Source organism: Numida meleagris, chromosome 3, assembly GCF_002078875.1.
Source record: "Numida meleagris isolate 19003 breed g44 Domestic line chromosome 3, NumMel1.0, whole genome shotgun sequence".
Lineage (NCBI taxonomy): Eukaryota > Metazoa > Chordata > Aves > Galliformes > Numididae > Numida > Numida meleagris.
In genome coordinates, this window is record NC_034411.1 from 94349253 (window position 1) to 94370112 (window position 20860).

A 20860-nucleotide genomic window follows, 5' to 3' on the forward strand; every position below is an offset into this window, starting at 1 on the left:
ATTTCTTTTCTGATTATATTAGTCAGGGCATTTTCAGATGAAGGCTTTCTCAAACAAACCTATTGTCTTTTTAAACAAGAAAATACGTTTCATTGTTGGAGGCACCTTGTTATATTCAGACCATTTCAAGAGTAAGAACACCAAGTCTTGCTGAGAAGGAGTCCTGATCACTAGGTGTTTTCCAGGGGAAGTGAGAGAGAATGTTTTCTGGGGGAAAATAAACAGTAGGATGTTTTTGGCATGTGGAAGACAAGATTGTGTTCTTTAACAGGATGCCTTTTTTTGCACTAGGCATTTAATGCTTAAGCCTGGTGTTTCAGTTTTAAGTGTTGTCCAAGTTCCTACACTGTTAGACAGATTGGGTCTGGGATTCAGTCTTAGAGATGTGCCACTGTGACCTCATAATTTGCCACCTATCAACTGCGCAGTAGTGTCTGTGCAATTGTTTGCTTGTAGCCTCAAATTTGAGGTAAGACAGCTTAGCTCACTGTGAATGAGGTTTACACTAAATCATACAACCTTGTACTTGTGGGCTAACAATTCTTACCAGGAAAATTACCCTGGCTCAGCTGGCATGTGATAACTGCAGTCATTTCATGCTATGTCTCTCCTAGCTCTTAAGCTATTTGTAGCTAAGTTTATGGCACCTAACTTTAGGCTTTCACTCTAGTCTATGAAAAGAGGTTGGTATCTCTCAGAGCAATTCCTTTCCACCTTAAGATGGCATGAACTCACTTCCTGGAGGTCTCGATTGCTCTCCATTCACTGCAGAAAGCACCAACACACTGTCTGAGGCCAGATTAATTCAGCCTCTTTTTGCTTTTGAGTATTTCCTATGGTTTTTTTAAGTGTTTGTTTACAAACCACTGAGCATAACTGGAGTGTTTTGCTGGTGGTGGAAAAGAACAGTTTTTTCTTATCCTGACAGAAGCTCTGTTGTCGAAAGTGCGCTCGGCCCCAGATGAGGATATGCCTTATATTTCACTAATTGTCTAACCACAATGGCTGATTAAATAGCAATGGCTTTAATGAGCTTTTGAAGGAAATCTCAAGCAGTGTTCTACAACCAAAGTTATAAATCGCTAGAAAGAGAAATTGAGAGTTTTGTGGGAACGAGAGAACAGATTGGGAGAAACTGCAGTGGAATTACAAAGTGGAAAGTTGACTTTTATTTCAAATGGAACTTTATATACGAATTTTTTAGGTGCATAAGACACGGGCTTCATTAAGTGCACACTCTCTTTCTCCCAGTAATGTAACAAATGTTTCATTCGCTCAGCAATTTGGATGACTTAAAGTCCATGATAAACAAAGAGAAGCAATAAAACCCAAATTTTGAGAGGGGAATTGGAATAAGACCTGATACTTCATGAAGGACAAAAAGGAGCAAGTTTCTGTTTCTGCAACCAGAGCCCACACTTAGGGTGGGAGAGTTAAGAGAGGATGGCTCTCACAGAAGAATCACTTTGATGTTCTTTCTGGTCTTTAACATTCATTCTCTGGTGAAACATATTTCATGTTTTGTTTAACAAAATGTGTATGTCCCTTGAGTGTGCTGACATTTAATGTTCTGTAAGTATCATAAACCTGAACTCTTAACATCCTTCTACCATATAATGGCTTTCTTTGTGCAATCGATCTAGCTATGGTAATAATCAGTAATTTTGAACTGCATCTAGGTGAAACATTCCTGCTTGATTTGGTTTTCATACTGACTGTCATTTGTAGATAATTTGCATTTAATACATAGCGCTGCTTAAACTCATGTTAGTTACTTTAAAAAATTTACTACAGATACTAGAAAATTTGGAACAAGGCTTAGCTGAAGATGGAAGTATGACTAACATTACACAGGAGAACAGACAAGGTACGTATTCTTTAAACATTTCTTCACAGGCTGTATGGTTTTATCACTTGCCTAAGTATTCCAGAAGTTTTCACAAGACTGCCCCAGAGTTGTTAGAACAGTATTTTTGTTACCTCATAGCGTACTCAGCATCTAAAATGACACACTTGTACTTTTATTTGCTGGAATTAATTTCACAGTTCTACCCATGATCAAACTGATGCACTAAATCAGTTTCTTTTTTCCTACTTAGAAGAAACAAAGAACATGGCTGCCATCCTTTAGTGATGCATATAGAAGCGTATTACTGTTACAGTTAGATCAGTGTTTCACGTTCAGCCTTGCCTCATTGGTTCCTCTCAGTCCTCATGTCTAAAATTTAGGGAATTTCTCTAGATTTATGGCTGTCACGTATTGGCTACGCTTGCCTGGAATGTTGCTGTACAGGTGTCTCATCTCAGTGCAACTGCATGTACTTGGTGAGTCAAACCTGTCACTTTTTAAAATGAGTTTCAGAGCTACATTATTTTCAGATCTGCATCTACAGCTTCAGATCTACGTCTACCTTATTTTCATTAATTTTTATGAAATTATGTAGGTTTTTTTTTCCCCTTTTCCTTCTATCTTAGCTGTTTAACTTCAATAGTGGGGGATACATTACTGCATAAAGGTCATCTGGATAAATTGGTTGTTCAAGCATCTTTTTTTTTCTCTTAATGGAATTTATACTAATGAGGTAATTTGTGTGCGTTTAAGAATTGAACACAAAATGACATTTTAGGCATAGGTAATGGATTAGATGAACCACTCACAGTGCCTAGCAATGTGGATGTTAAAAATATCATGCCGTTCAGCTTCTGCTAACAGTCTGAAGAAATCTTACCGACTTCTTTCCATGATAACATGAAACATGGAAATAACATAGAGAATGTGAGAAGTAAAGGTCTGCCCCTGAGATGGGAAGTGGCCAGGTACAGCTGTTAGCAGAGTAATCATTTGTTATGAACAGTTCCCTAAAACTGTGTCTGCATGGAGTGGTGCAGTCCTGTCTTCAAGTTCTAGCCTTCAAGTTTGGCTGGACATCAAGCAGTTTTAATGTGTCATTCACTGTCTAGTTATGCCCTAAGAAAGTTGCTGCATGTGTGAGCAGCGTATATCGCAGAGGCACTTGCTCTTCTCAAAAAGAGTTAGGAAAAAGCAGAGAGAGAATCTGATACTCAGCGTTTTTGCACAGCCTAAATCTGTTTTTCTCTCCCTTTATCTGCTAATCTTCTTGTCTCTGTATGCTTAATACATTTTCCTGTTACCTTTCTGCTCCATTTTTGTCCTTTCTATCCTCATATTTTTTTCTTCTTTTTTTTTCCTGTGCCTTCAAAATCAAGAATCTGATCCCCTTTTAGGGCACAGGGACTTTTTTCCTAGCTGTGTCATAATCCTGTGTCCTGCAGGCATGTGAGTTTCTGGCTCCTCAGTGCTGCTGCTTCAGAGCTGAGAAGAGCTCAGAAGGAGGGGTGGGCTGAAAGGCAGCTGCTAGGTGCCAGGGGACAAGGCTGCTGAAGCTGCCCCATTTGCAGGGACTGCTGACTGCTGTTGTCAGTGCAAGTCAGCCAGATCTGTTCCCTGTCTGTTCCTTTGCTGCATATGAAGCTACAGGAGGCTGATAATGTTTTTTTGTTGTGGGTCTTTTGTTACTTTTTTTTTCCATGTGAGACCTAGGTGAAGTAAAACTTAGGAGGTTTATTTGAAGGCAGCTGTAATTCATTATTAGGATTGTGCTTAGTGAATAGTTTCCTTACTGTAAGAAGGTGCCACACCAGTCAGCTCATCATATACATCTCCTCTGGTCTGAAACAAAGCACCTCATTTGGCAGTTTTTCAACAGGAGGAGAGAGAGAGCACTGCACCACCTGCCTGGTAATGCATTCTATAAGATGCCAGTTTTACAAGTTATCACCCACAGTTCCTGTTGAAATGGGTGGCAGTATGAAGTACAGAGCCTTTCATAAATAACAAAAATAAATGTTTGGAATGTAATTGTGGCTGCAAGGACCTGCAGAGTGGTTTTCAGGCATTTTTCAGGCATTGCACAATGAACTGGTGTTGAGTTTTCAGTTTTGTTCACTGCTTTGCAGGTTTTCCTTAGCCCCCTTCTGCCAGTGCTAAGAAGGCTCGTCCACTGAGCTACACAATTTCCAAATGGGAGCTGGTCCCTGCTTAGTTTATAGCACTGACTGAAGACATCTGTCTGCTTTGTAGTCTTTTTTGAGTACCGTAGTTGGTGCTGTTGTTAGCACGATACCTGGATATCTGCACCAAGGGTATCAGCATCTGATTTGTTATTAGCCAAGTCCTTGGCAGAATCCTCAAAAATTGAACGTGGTTCCCAAATGATGAGGACATGCAAACAGAGGAGATGAACACAATGAAATAAAGGAGGATCATTAAAAGGAGAGTTATTTAATGATGTCCAGATTTTACAGACGCCTCCAAGGAAAGAGAAAATGTGGTGTGCAACGGTTGCTCATTGTTTGCAGCAGCTTCTCCATTAACAGCAGTAGGAACCTGTGGTCCAGGAGGAGTTCTTAAAACAAAAGCTAGGAATGAGGAGTGATGTTAAGGTGTGGTGAATGAAGTGCTGGGTATAGTCTCGGTCCCCAGATTATGCCCTCTCTTGTGACAGAAGTAATTGGGGAATGCTCACTTGGTTGTTCTTTTGTTTTGTTGTTAGGGGCAGCAAGTGATAAAGGAGTTTTTTTAGGATGGGAAGCAAAGAGGAGTGGACATGTCACCAGATTCTCTTCTTATTTGTAATGTCATTTATGTGTGTTAAAAAAATATCTGTGCAACCTGCCATTGTTTTCATCCAAGGCTACAGTATGGATACAGACGAGTGGTCTCAGTTATCCCAGTCTCATAGAAATGGCCTCTTTGCCCTTTCCTTCTCCTCCTCAAAGCATTACAGTGGCCTTGACAGCTGATTGACTGAGACCCATTTGTTTTCCAAATGTACTGAATGAATGCTCCTAATGTTTATTTTGAGGATTAGAGGAATATTTCTAGCATTGATCTAGGGAAATGGATCAAGAAAAACAGGGAACTTTATGAACTGTTCTCTTAAAACATCAGGAGTCTGTCTGCAAACCAAGAGAGAAGAACCTGCTGCTGCAGCTTTTAATGCCTGCAAGCTCCAGGAGCGTGGGGAAAGCAGACGGGCTTGGCAGATTTCTTCCTGCATAGCTCTAAGCCAGAGACGAGCACAAATAGTCCCAGACCCAGACAGTCCTCACCCTGCACGCTTTGGCTCTGAAATGCCATTAGCTTTATTTGATTTTTGAGTTTATCACATTTAGTCCTGTAGATGATGTGTTTTTAAATTGATGCTCATTATCAATTTAATCTTTTTATGCACCTTTTGTTCTTAAATTGGAAAATACGTGGCTTCTTGCAGTGCTTAATACTTGGCCCGAGCTCAGGGCAGAGTGGCTGTCTGTTGCTCTGCATTGTGCCATCACGTACAGCCCCCAGAGCCGTGTGAGTAATTCCCTCAGAGAGATGCAGCATTTCCGTCTGATGATGCAGCATAGCTGAGAATTATAAATTCTAGGCTAAAACCCAGTGATGTTAACGAGGGGGATCTTTCAAAATCGTAATTCATAGGACCAGTAATTGATTGCAGAAAAGAACCTCTAATTTATTTGTGCAAATTCACAAGCTGCTCTTATTTTGCAGCCTCTGTTCAGCTGTGGAGGTCACGTCTGGGCCGGGTGATGTACTCCATGGCAAACTGTCTGCTAATGATGAAGGTACGTGGGTGGCAGCAGCTGCAGAGATACCGTATATTCCAGAATAGAACGCTGGAGAAAGTGCCAGAGAATTACTGGTGTATAGATAAGGGAAGACTACCTGACTGTACTTGGAGGCTTTGCTTAGTGAAGAATTAATTAGACTTAATAATGCCTTATTTAATAGATAGCTATTTGCAGTAATGCTCTTTGGGAACATATCTACTTATTTCTCCCAAAATCATCCTGGAGAGTGTGCAATAACAGTAGAGAATTTGCATTTTTAAATTGAATTTTTCAAACACTTAACTAAATGCTGTAATTAAAAGCAATTATGTGCTCTTTTTCAAAGTGTGCACTAAGAATGTTGCTCTGTTTGTGTGCATTATTAATACTACAGACTTTGTATATGATGAGATCCAGAACATCTAAATACATCCTTCCTATCTCAGCTGTAAGATACCTTTTTCAAGTTTAAATCCTTACTAATAGACGGGAGGAAAAAGAAGGGAATAAAAGGAAGAGTAACTAGCTACCACTGTTTGGTTTTGTGTTGTTTCTCTTTTGTCTCTCCCTTACTCTTTTGGTGCATTTGGTGGAGCACAAGCTTCTCCTTGTGTTCAGCAAGCAGAAGAAATAAAACCATTTCTGCCATTCACCTCATGCTCAGGGAAATAGGTTTATCACCATTCTTGGCTTGCAATAAACTGCTGTTGTGCAGAGCTTAACTGTGCTTCACAAATTAATTAACAGCACAGACTCAGAGCAGTACTGTCAGCACTATAATCTTCACAGACCACAATTTGCACTCCTTGCCCCCTGTTGTTTGATTGCCCAAGGTCATGCCAAATCTGATGTTCACTAAGCTGCTTTCCAGACTGGGCTTCCTTGGTGCTCCATTCATAATGTTGTAGTAACTCAGAAAGCACACGTTTTTCAGGTAAGATACAGTTACCAAATACTCCTTCACGTGAAATGTAATATCCTTTTAATGGCAGTTAGGGAAGAAAAGAAATTTCTGTTTGTAATTACATTGTAATCAAATGATTTCTGCCTTGAGTAGATGCAATTGTCCATTAAACCTTGAGGTATTCTAATGAATCGATAAGCGTTTGTTTTGAAGGAGGTACTTGATGTAGGTTAAGTTCTTAAGGAACGTCCTTTTTCAGTAGGCAGGCAGAGAAAAGCACAAGTTGCCATCTCAAACAAAGCAGAGCGCAGAAAGAAGAAAATGTTGGTAATAAGTTGTTTCAGTTTCACTTTACTTTTGGCTGTGACTTCTTTCTAACATTTTCAGTGCTTTTCTTCTCATGTACACACAAATCCAAGTGCATGCACTGTTCTCATCTTTCTTCCGATTTGATCCTTTTAGTGCTGTTTTCTGCTAGCAATATAAATACATTTGCAAATACTAGCAAAGATTAGCACCTTTTTGGAAACGGTACTTCAGAAACACTGGAGCTCAGATACTTAGAATCATAGAATCACAGAATTAGCTAGGTTGGAAAAGACCTACAAGATCATCCAGTCCAACCATCCACCTGCCACCAATAACCCCACTAAACCATGTCTCTCAACGCTACATCTAAACGTTTCTTGAACACCTCCAGGGACGGTGACTCCACCACCTCCCTGGGCAGCCCGTTCCAGCACCTGACCACTCTTTCAGAAAAGTAGTATTTCCTAATGTCCAGCCTAAATCTCCCCTGGCGCAACTTGAGGCCATTCCCCCTCATCCTGTCACTAGTTGCAAGAGAGAAGAGGCTGACCCCCAGCTCACTACAACCTCCCTTCAGGTAGTTATAGAGAGCGATGAGGTCTCCCCTGAGCCTCCTCTTCTCCAGACTGAACAATCCCAGCTCCCTCAGCCGCTCCTCATAAGGCCTGTGCTCCAGACTCCTCACCAGCTTCGTCGCCCTCCTCTGAACACGCTCCGGGGCCTCAGCGTCTCTCCTGCAGTGAGGGGCCCAAAACTGGACACAGTAGTCGAGGTGCAGCCTTCTTTCTAGGGTCAGTTTTATTTTAGGGCCTCAGATGTCGATTTAGAAAATTACATTTCAGCTGTAACTTCCAGATTACCTACAACTACATGTTAAGGTGTAATTGCTCCCCTCTGAAATTTGCATCTCAGTGTGTTGGCTGTGGAGCAGTTGTGAGTATCACAATTTCCAGACATATCCCTGTATGGACAGGTAGAGAGTCTTAAAGATTTTCATACACAGCCATGTTACATTTAAAATCGGAGCAGGGCATCAAGTTAATTTATTCTGCCTGCCTGACAGATCTTCAGTGAAATAATTGTATTGGCTAATTATAAACTCACTAATTTTAAGACCATTCTAACAACCAGCACTACTGCAATCATCTTTTCCACCTTCCAGAATATTCAGTTTAAAACAATTTCTTCAAATAATTTTTAACACAATTCTTTTAATTCTCCCATGAACAATTATATTAATTGAACGGCATTCCACCTCTACAGTTTGTTTTTGCTGTTGTGTAAAACGCTTTAAAAACTGAATGTTTTATTCAGGTATATAAAATAATTTGGAAAAAAAATTGTATTCATTCTCCAAGTCAGTGCCATCTATTGCCATCTAGTGAACGTTTGCAAAACTGCAGTATGGTCATATTTGATCACCAAGTAATATGAGGTAGCTTGTGCTATTAGCAGATTAATAAGAATCATTATTTAAAGTTAAAACAATCTGAACAGTGGTATATAAAAAGCTGATTATTTTTACTAAGCTTATTTTTTTGTCCATCAAACTTCAGTAGTAGTTAGGGAACAGTCTTGTCAGAACTGACAAATTAAAATTAAAGCAAACAAACAAAAGATCAGATCATAGAATCATAGAATTAGCTAGGTTGGAAAAGACCTACAAGATCACCTAGTCCAACCATCCACCTGCCACCAATAACCCCAGTAAACCATGTCTCTCAATGCTATATCTAAACGTTTCTTGAACACCTCCAGGGACGGTGACTCCACCACCTCCCTGGGCAGCCCATTCCAGCGCCTGACCACTCTTTCAGAAAAGTAGTATTTCCTAATGTCCAGCCTAAATCTCCCCTGGTGCAACTTGAGGCCATTCCCCCTCGTCCTGTCACTAGTTACAAGAGAGAAGAGGCTGACCCCCAGCTCACTACAACCTCCCTTCAGGTAGTTATAGAGAGCAATAAGGTCTCCCTTGAGCCTCCTCAGATGATAGAGGCTGTGATAAATCTGTTTCACTTGTCCTCAATGCCAGTTAGGTTTATTTTGTGTTCTCTCTCTTTTGTGTTACTTATCTGACCCGAGGAGTTCTGTTTATAGAGCACAATAATTTTTATCTATTAAAATATGTTATTTGGCCTCTTTAGTTTTGTAGCTAAGCATCTCATTTAATTATTGAGGAGGAGTGGTATGTTGTTTTGAAAGTTGTGTATGAGGTACAAATCAAATTTAACCAAACTTGCCTACAGACCGACGAATCACAAGTCTCCTTGCTCCCTGGGGCATCTTATCTAGGTACTGACTTGTACCTGCTTAGCCCTCTACCTGTGTGAACGATGCTACAGTTCAGTAGCAGTTTAAGGCAGTCTCACTGCATGTAAGACTATATGTAGATTTTCTGTTCACCCCCTTTTCTTTGAAGAACATTCTTCAGACATACTCTGGCTTCCTTCTATACACAACTTAGTGTGGTGACTTAACTAAGTGACAAATTAAAGAAACGGTGGATCTCAGTCATAGCAACTAAGTCAGCTTTTACATGTTCATGTACAGAGGGCAACTTAGAGAGGAGGTGGAAAGAGCAGGAAGGCAAGGGGAAACAAGTTAACGTGCATCACTGTAGACTTTCATTTACAAGAACTGTGGGCTTAAGTCGCTATGGAACTGTTCCCTGAATATAGCAGCGTGAGAGAACATTCATTTAAAATGCAACTGATGATGTGCATTGCTTCATTTCAACAATGTAATTGCAAAATGTCTGTCATTTTAGTAAATCACCATGGAAGTGTTTTAAGAACTTTTTAAAGTTCTTTTCATCTGAGCTAAAATTGCTTTTGACATTATCTTATCAGACTTCTACCTCTCAGAGGAATAAATACTTAAGTACTTTCCATATATATTATAAATGCACTCTAATTAAAGGCATGTTTTGCATTTTGTAGGATGTTTTGTCAGTGTTGTCCTAGCTTTTGTAAAAAGCATTGGAATCGTTTTTAATTTGGGTTTAAATACAATAGAAACTGTACAGAGGAGGTGGTAGCACCTTGTACCGATGATGCTAAGGACTGATGCACGAGGACTTTGTTTTCTTTATGATATAAAGAAGGAAGCCTGCATGAATCGTGTTTTTTGCCTAACTGCTGCAGTATGACACTCTGGATTCATAACGCTGTGAATCTCTGCTTTCATAACTCTTCCCCAAGTGCACCAGGTAGAGAGGAAGGATAAGTTATCTCTGCCCTCTTTTCCCAAAATGCAGTCTTTATGAACTACAGAGTTTGTATAACTAAAGCTGATTTTAATCTATGGCTTCTGAACCTAATATCAGCATTCTGCACATCATGATCATTTATGCTTATTTTTAGATAGATATCTCATAATTAATAATTTGAGTGCTTAGAGTGAGGTTAGAAAAAACACAAAAATGTAAAATGTGGTGACCACTGAGGGAAATGGAGTTACACTGCAGTGCATCAGAGGAAAACCAGCCCCACGTGGCATTTTTCTGTAAGTGGCTCCAGTGCCTTAACAGAACTTCTGGGGATTTTTTCCACACCTACGAAAGGTGTGGAAAATCTGAAAGGTTGCAATCTGTAGAAGTTAAAGGACTGTGATAATCTGTCAACTCCGCCTTGAAGTTTTAAAATCACAAACTGCATTGCTGGGTTTTTTAGTGCTGGTACTGAATATTTCTTACTCATCTCAACCATAACTTGTATTAAGCAAGGCTCCACTTTCCTGGGAGGGCCTGTCATTTATCATTCTCACAGATAGCTGTTCTTTTACAATGTCTTATTAGCAAAGTTGGGAATTAAAACCTGGCCTCCAGTACGTAGCACCACATCTCATCTGCTTTACAAATGCTCCTTCAGAAGGAATTGTCAGATAGAGTGTTTTTACAACATACCAGAAATGGGATAGTTCTGGCAGTATACAGGGTACTCTCGAAATCCTACTGCTGCTTCCACGATAGTGGGAGTATGGGGAAGTATAAGCTTTTAAAACTTACTGTAGGTGGTAAGATTTACATGCATGTACTGAGGCAGCTACAAAATGAGACTGTAGTTGGAAGTGAGTCTGGATGCTGTGACAGTGCTTTGTTGCTGTTTCGTGCTGGGGCCAGCCTTGCCTGTGCTCAGAAGTGGCTTTAGGCACACATGGCTTAATCTCTTGTCATCTCCTGGAAGAAATAGGTCCTGTTCCTTGACAGGTGCTGCAGGGCAGGAGGTAAATAAGCACAGGTGCTTTGTGCTGTGCCATCGTATAGAAACAGGATGTGATATGTTTCCTGATCCATAAATACAGGGCGTAGACTCTTAATGCCTCACCTCTAATCTCATGTTTTAGGAGGTGTGAATCTTATCTAGTTAAAATACATACAGAATGCAAATAAGACAATGTTTGATAGGGAACACAAAAGGGGAAGAGGGTTTGTTTGCCTGACTAGGCCAAGGCCACGCAGCCCCTGAGGTAGGGGCCTCTGAGATGTTATTTGCCTGCTTGTTCCTGCCCAGGCTGGTACCCACCTGCACTGGGGCCCTGGCTTTGAGCTGGGCAGACAGGGCCCCCTCAGGCAGCCGTTGCAGCTGAGGCTTCCTTCAGGCTGGTCAGATTGAGCTGGCTGCAGCACCTCTCTGTCAGCTTAACTGTGCAGTCACCAGGGAATTGTTTCTGCATCAGTTTGAGGGATTTAACCACAGCACCCCTGTGCCTCACAGCTGTGCTGCACATCACTGTTGTGGGGACTAACGTAAAGCATGCAGAGGAGTGAGCACTGGACAAGGGATGGGTTTAGACTGTGGAATGAAAGACATTGAGCACAAAGTCTAGAATTTGATACAATAAGGTTATTTCTTCAGTAAGCACATTTTATTCTCAGAGGGATAAAATTCACAGTCACAGGTAATCCTTCAGTTTTTATAAATGCCACTCTTGCAGGGATTAATAGCTAATACAAGCATGGCTGGGGTTGCTCTGAGGAACCAGTTTCAACAGTGCTATGCAGAACCCAACAAAGGGGCACTCCACAATCAAAAAAGTCCTGTAGTAAGAGCTGATGTGGAGAAAAATGAGTTTTTCCTAAGTTATAAACTTAGGAGAAATGGTGGTAGTATAAATTCCATCATGCTTGAGTGTTTGAGTTGTGAATTCTGAATGAATCACGATTTAAACAAATATATTTTTACGTTCGTGGCCTGTTTCTTTGCTCTGAACTCTTGCCATTGCCAGTAATAAGCAAGGCATGGCAAACTAGAATTGGTGTAGACAGTAGACTCTAAACGTTAATTGTTAGATGTTCAAGTTTAATAGTTTAATACACAGAGTATAGAAGTTGTTTGCAAAATAAAGGTTCTACAAAGCACCCCCAGAGTTGTTTAAGCCAATCTCTGCTGTTGTAGGCTGAGCAATTTGTCTCATATACAGATGAGACTCCAAAGACTTCTGTTGGCTTTTTGTCTGTGTGAAAAAAGTCAGTGTGTTCCAGATGATGACCTGGTGTATGGGTCAAATGGAGATTGGTCATTTAAAGTACAATGTCAGGAAAAGAAATAACATTGCACATGGGGTACATGGCCTCCTCAGACTGAGGAAGAGGTGAAGAATAAGTACCTCGAGTGGTAGCTGTGATCACATTAGGGAGAAGTTTAATGGGCACTATAATTTGACCGAAAAAATCGTATGGCACAGAGTATGCCAAGACATCTGTGCACTTTTGGAAGATTATTCTTTGATCTCTTTTGCTTCTGAACGCCCACCAGAAAATCCTTGTATGAAGTTGAAGGGCAGAACTGTTAGGAAGCACCAGGTTAGTACAGCACAGTCTTCTGTCTTTGCACATGCCTGGTTTTTCTAAGCAAATACAGGCTCTGTGCCTCTGCTCTGAAATGATGAAAGAAGCTAGAGCTGAGGTTGGTGCAGCCCTTGCCCTGGGAATATGCCTGCTGCCTGTCTTCCCTTAGAGCACATGCTGAGTTTCTCATGTATGTCTGCCAAAGGCCGTGTAGTCAGGCTCTAAAAGTAATTTACTGCCCAGGTAGGTAATTCATGGAATTTTGCCATGAATCCCCTGGAGTGCAGTAACTAATCACATGTGCATTTCTTTCCCATGAGAAATGGAAATACAAATGTATCTAATCCCCCCACCACTGGTGACAGAGCAGAGGACGCAGGAGCAGTGACCTGGAGCGGGTCTCAGAGCTGCTGCGTGCCAGCCTGCCCCCCTTTTCCATGCACGTCCATGTGAGATAAAAACCATCCCACCTCTCATTTTAACCCTGATCAACTTCTGTTTGGATTAAGAGCTCATTTTGCTTGTACATGGTAGGGGAGAAGGAAACAAGGGCTTGGGTGGAGGGATAGGAAAGGTCTTGTTTCCCTGAAGTCACCTGAAAACATGGAGGAAATTGCAACTTCTGTCACATTACCTTGTGTTTTTCACAAGGCAAAAGCATGTGTACAGTTCCCAAAGCTTCTCAGTAGAGTTTATTAAACTATGCTAATTATACATATATAATGTTCATCCTGGTATATGATCCAGTTGCAAAAAAAAAAGTCTCCTATTTGCCTCCTGTTTTTACAGTTCCAGTTTGCATCAGTGTACAGAGAATCCAGTCAGCCTGCAGTGATAGGCAGAAATTCTGTCCCATTCACTAGTTGCTATTATTTTGCTTCTGCTTACCAATGTCTTTGAAAAGAAGGCTACGTAAAGGCTAAAGAATGCTGAGCTTAAATGTCTGGTTGTGTGCTTTTCACCCCTTAGGACTACGTGCTTGCTGTCGATGCTTATCACACTGTCATCAAATATTACCCACAGCAAGAGCCTCAGATGTTGAGTGGAATTGGAAGGATTTTCCTTCAGGTATGCACTTTATTCTAAATCTGCTAGGTAATATTGCTGTTGACAGCTATGTAGTGAATAATTGTTGCATTTAAAACAATAGCTACAACTATCAGTGTAGAGGCAGTGGACAAAAACAGAAAAGATCACTATGTGGTATTAGATAATGCTTGGAAATACAAAGCACCCGTAGTTTTAAAATTACATATGTGTAAATTGGCAAACAAAAAAAGATGGTATACAAAATACAAAATATTTTTGTACCAAAAATATGCTAATGATTTAATCAGAAAGCAACATTCTACACTTAAAACTGATGTTAAGAGGCCTTGATCTGATATACTGCCAGCCCTGAGCTGATGCCTTCATATAAGTGGGAAATGGGGTTAAGAGAAGTGGAGAACTCAGAAGACAGAGGCTACCACACAGAAATTGTAAGAAGCACCATAATTCTGTCAAGAGTTGCCTGACCTGTAAAGCAGAAATTGACATGTAATGAAGAAACAGTGAGTACGTTTTAGTCTCTAGTATCTATTGTATGTTTTTAATAGACTGCTTGCCAGCTCACCTATCCAAAATTGCCATTTAAGTAACTATGGTAAAGAATTTCAAAAGTGGAACGCTGTCTGACCTTACCCTCTACAATGTTGCCACAAATACAGAGTTAAAAGCAGCAAATAAATCTTAGGACTACTTCAGAAAAATAATCCTGGTTTCCAGACATACAGTAGACTTAAGCACAAGGTGGTTGCATGCTCCTGTTAAGGAGGAGTTGTGCTGTTCTCCCTGACCACTATGAACAGAACAAAAGGTGGCATAAAAGTGCAGCAGGGCAGTGTGTTTTCTAATACTAAGGGTATTTAAGAGTTCTGGAATGCCAACTTTCAGATCCCTTCTTTCCTTCAGCCTGCATTAGCCACTAGCCAGTATTTTTCAGTCTGCAAACGGACTGTCCCCCCTCACTGACCCATTGCAATGGGGCTGTTTTCTGACATGTTTTGGTCTGATGGTGGCCTTCTATGATGGAGTGATGGTGTTGGTGGATGAAGGGAAAGCGACCGATGTCATTTACCTGGACTTGTGCAAGGCCTTTGACATGGTCCCCCACCACATCCTTATCTCCACATTGGAGAGATGTGGATTTGATGGGTGGACCACCTGGTGGATAAGGAATTGGTTGAAGGGCCACACACAAAGGGTGGTGATCAATGGTTCTGTGTCCAGGCGGAGGCCAGTAACAAGTGGTGTCCCCCAGGGGACTGTCTTGGGACCAGTGCTCTTCAACATCTTTATCAGTAACATCAATGATGGAATTGAGTGCACCCTCAGCAAGTTTGCTGGTGACACCAAGCTGAGTGGTGCGGTTGACGCAATGGAAGGAAGGAATGCCATTCAGAGGGACCTCAACAGACTCAAAAGGTGGGCCTGGGTGAATCTAATGAGGTTGAGCACAGCAAAGTGCAAGGTTTTGCACTTAGGCCAGAGGAATCCCAGGCATATTGCTCCTCCCAGTCTGCATATCCTTGAGAGTAGCCCTGCAGAGAAGGACCTGGGGGTCCTGGTGGATGAAAAACTGGACATGAGCCAGCAGTGTGCTCTTGCAGCTCAGAAAGCAAATGGTATCCTGGGCTTCATCAGAAGAGGGGTGGCCAGCAGGGACAGGGAGGGGATTGTCCCTCTCTACTCTGCCCTCTTGAGGCCCAAGCTGGAGTACTGCATCCAGGCCTGGGACCCCCAATACAAGAAAGACAGAGCTGTTGGAGAGGGTCCAGAGGAGGGCCACAAAGATGATCAGAGGGCTGGAGCACCTCCCCTATGAAGACAGGCTGAGGGAGCTGGGCTTGTTCAGCCTGGAGAAGAGAAGGCTGCAGGGTGACCTCTTTGCAGCCTTCCAGTACCTAAAGGGAGCCTACAAACAGGAGGGGAGTCAACTTTTTTCAAGGGTAGATAATGGCAGGACAAGAGCAAATGGTTTTTAGTTGAAGGAGGGAAGACTGAGGTTGGATATCAGGGGGAAGTTCTTTACCGAGAGTGGTGAGGTGCTGGAACAGGCTGCCCAGAGAGGCTGTGGATGCCCCATTCCTGGAGGTGCTCAAGGTCAGGTTGGATGGGGCCCTGTGCAGCCTGGTCTAGTATTAGATGTGGAGGATGGCAGCCCTGCCTGCGGCAAGGGGGTTGGAGCTTGATGATCCTTGAGGTCTCTTCCAACCCAAGCCATTCTATGATTCTGTGAAGTGGTCATGACCCAGAAGTGGTGTGTTGACTGAGCACAGGTCCTGTGCCAGCTACCAAGCTATTGTATTCCAGTTTTCATGCTTGTTGATAGCTTCTGGTTGTGAGCAGTGAGCATGTGCTGTCATTTCCTGTGGACTAACGTCAAGTCTTACTGGAAGTAATTCTGACCTCTGCTCAATTTCAGCTAATTTTACAAAAATGAAGAGGTAGGGCACCACTGCTCTACAGTACAGGAATGCTCCTCAAACACAGCTGAAAATCACTGCCTTAGTAAAACTGTATTTGCTTTGGGTGTTCTCTTTCATAATCTTAGTGTAATTCTTCAAATATCTTGTTTGATAACAAATGTTAGCCAGTCAGCATGGTACCAAACAATTAGATACTGGCCTATGACAGGTTTTTGTGTTCTTATCCTTTGTAAAAGATGTCATCAGTCTGGATCTCTTCTAATCTCTTCTCTCTAGATTGGAGACATAAAAACTGCAGAAAAGTATTTTCAGGATGTTGAGAAAGTGACTCACAAATTGGATGGACTACAGAGCCAAATTATGGTTTTAATGAACAGGTAGGTAACTTAATGGCTAAATGAAGCTTGAAAATACAGTTTTGTAAAGTATACATTATGAGTATTAAGCTACCTTTGAGACAATTCTGTTGTCTTTCTCTCTTTTATGTAACTACATCTGTCTTAAGTCAGAATTAATGGATACAGTTACAACACTCAGGAAAGCAGAAGCTATCTGGGGCCCTTATTCTAAAATCAGATCAGCTAGTAAAGCTACTGCTTGTTAATTCCAAAGAATGACGGAAGACAAAGCAGTAATGGAGCTGCATGATGGGTGGCTCCATTTGGAATGTTTAGCATGTTGGCCTAATATATTTAGAAAATACTATTCAAAATTGCTCTGAAAATGATATACCATAGCTAATTTTATAAAGAGAAATAATTCCAGGAAGAGAGTATCCGCATTTAAATTAGTGAAAACACAGTGTAGACTCTTGCTTTGGTAGGCAGAATATTTAATAACCAAATGATCCGAGTTGTCATTCCATTTGTCTGTAAATCAGTGTCTCCTTGCCGGTTCAAGATTACACCGTGAAGAACAAATGTCAGAAACTCTCACATCTATAATAGGAAAAAATAAAAAATGATGTCCATTCTTTTTAAAATATATTATCACCTTGGGTTTTTCAGGAGAACTCATTCATGTGTCACTTACTTTGTAGAGCATTTCTCCACCTCGGTCAAAATAATTTTGCAGAAGCTCATCGATTTTTCACAGAAATTTTAAGGATCGACTCATCAAATGCTGTGGTAAATCTCCAAATTGCTTCATTTATAATGAATGCCTTAATTATTGTAATGTCTTCATACATGTATTTAATAAGTACCCAGGGCGTGTTCACATCTTGATAGAAAAATTAGGTGTAGCCTGTGTGCCAGAGTTTTTAGTATACAAAAGGATACGGTGCGGACAAGGATGGGAAATGAAGAACTGGTTTATACAAACACTGTGAATACTTAGGCATGCATATAGGCATTCCAAAACATTATGTTTTATGGGATCTTTACAACAATGCTTTTGTTTTTCTTTTTTTGCACTCACTCTTTTTAGCATAGACGTGCACGTCAGAAAACAAAATGGCAGCTGCCAGTGTATCTAAGATTAAGTTGATTTCATGCAGCATTGAAGGGATACTGTCATCTTAAACCTGACATTTTTAACATTTTGCACATCACAACCTTGGATTCTGTCACAAAAGGAGATCAAAGAAGAGCAGGTTATTTACATTTCTTATTTACGTGTGGCAGCTTCTTGTGCGTGGTTCCTAAGGACTCACGCAGCTTACCCCCAGCAGCCTCATCCAAGGCCCCCTAGGGGCCGAGGGGACTGAGTGTAAACAGCACAAGAATTGCATCATTTTGCAGGCGTAAAATAGTACATATGATAAACTGTGAGAAATCAGTAAGAGTTCCTGAGGAGAGCGAAAAAGAATATTTGAAAGGGTCTATTATTCCATTATCTACAGCTATAAAGTATGAAAGTTTCTGCTGCTAAACAGGTTATATGACTTTGTGCTGGTGGAATCTTTTGGCAACTCATAAAACCCGATGCTGCGAAAAGAAAATGTGGAACCTGATGTGGTCATTTAAGATATATTAGAGTGGCCTATTTGCTGAACTTACCAGAAGTCAGTTGTAGGTATCTGTGCTAGGATCATTTCTTCCTGTTGCTCGTGTGGAACTTCCATACATAAGCCAGAGAGAGAATGCTTTGGAAGATACAGTGAAAATGTTAAAAAAAAAACTATGAAAGTGACAATATGCAGAGGCATATGTAGTTGCTGAAATCTCACTCAACTGATTCAACAAATTAACTGTCTAATGTCCTGTATTACGAGGACTGCTCCGAAAGAAATACCTCCTATTTTATTATGTTGGCCCATGATGTCAGAGGCAGGTATTGGTGGGATGGCAACCTTCCCACCAGTATTCCATTACATATGTTGCTGTGTGACAGATGGCAGCTGAGAGGCTGTCTTACAAAATGATGTCTGACATGGAAGTGCAAATGAAGTGAAGGTTTGTCACTGAATTCCTCTGTGTGGAAAAAATTTCAGCCATTGACATGCATTGGCACTTGCTGAACGTTTCTGGAGACCAAATGGTGGATGTGAGCACAGTGAGGCAGTGGGTCACCTCTGTTGGTGCAGATGTTTGTGAGCACAGCATGCAGGCTCTTGTTCATCACTGATGAAAAGGAATAGGTAATGGTGGTGACTGTGTTGAAAAAGAGTGTTTTGTAGCCGAGAACTCACTCTGTAAAGTAGTGTTATTGTGCTTTTTGTATCTGTTGTAGTTTCCATGGAAAAAAATAGGAGGCATTACTTTCTAAGCAACCTACATATTTATATTTTTACACTGTTACATTTTAGAGTGTGAGCCTGTCCTACTGGCACAGGATAAACCTTGTGAAAAGAAGAAAAGGATACGATTACATGAATGAGAATCTATTCTAGTTACTTGAGCACACACAGAAAAATAGCTGTTCTTAGCACATGGTAAATTTGTTGTTACTCCAGACTTCTTTTTCCTTTCTCATTCATCATTTATGACTACATACATACATATATGTATGTATATAGACAGTTACTTATTTACAATGTGTTTTTGTTTAGGCTAATAACAATGCTGCTGTTTGTCTTCTTTATCTGGGAAAACTGAAGGATTCCCTTCGCCAGTTGGAAGGAATGGTTCAGCAGGACCCTAAACACTACTTACACGAGAGTGTTCTCTTCAACTTAACAACCATGTACGAGTTGGAGTCATCTCGCAGTATGCAGAAGAAGCAGGCTCTATTAGAGGCTGTAGCTGTTAAAGAGGGAGATAGCTTTAATACTCAGTGTCTCAAGTTAGGTTAGATCATTTCCAACTAATTTTTTTTCCTGCAAGGCTGATTTTAAAAGTTGTATATACTCTTGCTACTGTGTAAATGTGAAATAAAATCTATTCAGTTACAAATAATCAATAGCGTTATTGTGTTGTCTCTTAATACTCGTGTCATGTGAAGACATTGTGCTAACCTACAGCCAGCTTCACCCTTGCCCAGTTATTCCTTGTTACAGTGCATATATATACATTCAACTACTCAGATTCTTATTTTTATGTGAAAAAAATTCATTTGACATTATTTGTTTTTATGGCTGTTAGAGTTTTTTAGTAATTAGCGAGCAAATGATCTGAACTAATTTCATCAACTAAAAGCTACTGGCAGAATGTACACTATGGAAAAGGCAATTCTGAATGCACATCTATTCAATTGCTTTAATAGTGTGTGCCACTTCCCCCAGTCCAAATAGTGACTACTATACCTTTGCGTGTCCACTGCTCTCAGTGAGGTTGTTAGATAACCATTGTACAGAATCACAAAGTGGTTGTTGTTGGAAGGGACTTCTGGAGACATCTGTCTGGGCAACAGATTACTTGTAAGCAATTTTAGCGTTCTGTCTTCTCCAACATAGGTCACTTTTTCATTTGGGGGGATTTCTTAGAGATAGGAAGAAATCCCAGTATGTAACAACCTCCATTGTATTCAGAGACTGAAAGCACTGAACAAGTCCAGTTCAACAATTTCATAATGGCATTTAAATTAGTAACACGTAACAGAGATCCCTATGCATTCTGCTTAAGGTCAGGTGTCTTACTACTTTGTTATGTGATCTTCTCACCTCTGCAACTCCTGTGACACTTTGGGAAACTTGATGCGTCTTTTCCAGTTCTAAGTGGAAGTAGCCTCGGTCACCATCACCCAGCAGGCAGAAGCCACTTTGCTTCTGTACAGTCAAGGAATAAAAACGCTTCCTTTGAAACTGGATTCAGTAGTGCCTTGTACTCAGTGTGCGTGTCAATAACAGTGTTCAGATCGCAGAGAATAAAAATTTATGATCCCAGTCAGAGTCAAATTAAAAAAAAACAGCCTGAAAACATAATCCCCTGTTCTCCAAGTTTCTCTAAAATCTAATACATATGTATCACTACATAGGGCTCATTTTGGTATGTTTGCTGTGTTCTTATTAGTAGAGGCTTTTACACAGATAAAAGCGCAGTAGAGGAGACTTGGACCGGGTGACCTCCAAGCTCAGCAAGCCATTAAACAAGTGACATCCTGGTAGACTTGCAGAATAATTAAAATTTAAATGCAAAGGCATATTACCACTGCTGGATGTATGCAAATTGTTAACTGTTTGTTAAATGCAAGAAACTGCATTGATGGGGCTGTATGGTTTGTAACATATAGAAGTGCTTGAATTTCCTATATTCAGGCAGTTACATATCTAAATGCTGTATATGTATATGTGCTAAGGACAAAATTTGTCCTCAAAACATTAATTACACCAGGCGATCCTGTTAAATTCAATGAATTCAACTGAATTTAATGAGG

General features: G+C 40.7%; 1 protein-coding gene across 4 annotated transcripts in view; it reads left to right on the forward strand.

The window, feature by feature from the left end:
* Positions 1-19443, forward strand: part of TRAPPC12 (trafficking protein particle complex 12) — a 51592-nt gene extending 32149 nt beyond the window's left edge. Inside the window, exons 7-12 of one of the 4 annotated variants that reach the window (XM_021392627.1) lie at positions 1795-1867; positions 5576-5649; positions 13605-13703; positions 16382-16482; positions 17145-17232; positions 19098-19443. In XM_021392627.1, the coding sequence (XP_021248302.1) occupies positions 1795-1867; positions 5576-5649; positions 13605-13703; positions 16382-16482; positions 17145-17232; positions 19098-19340 (678 nt within the window). In that variant the 3' untranslated portion in view covers positions 19341-19443. Of the gene's footprint in view, positions 1-1794; positions 1868-5575; positions 5650-13604; positions 13704-16381; positions 16483-17112; positions 17233-19097 lie in introns of those variants that run through there. The other 3 variants (XM_021392628.1, XR_002437249.1, XR_002437248.1) reach the window with 3 other exon arrangements.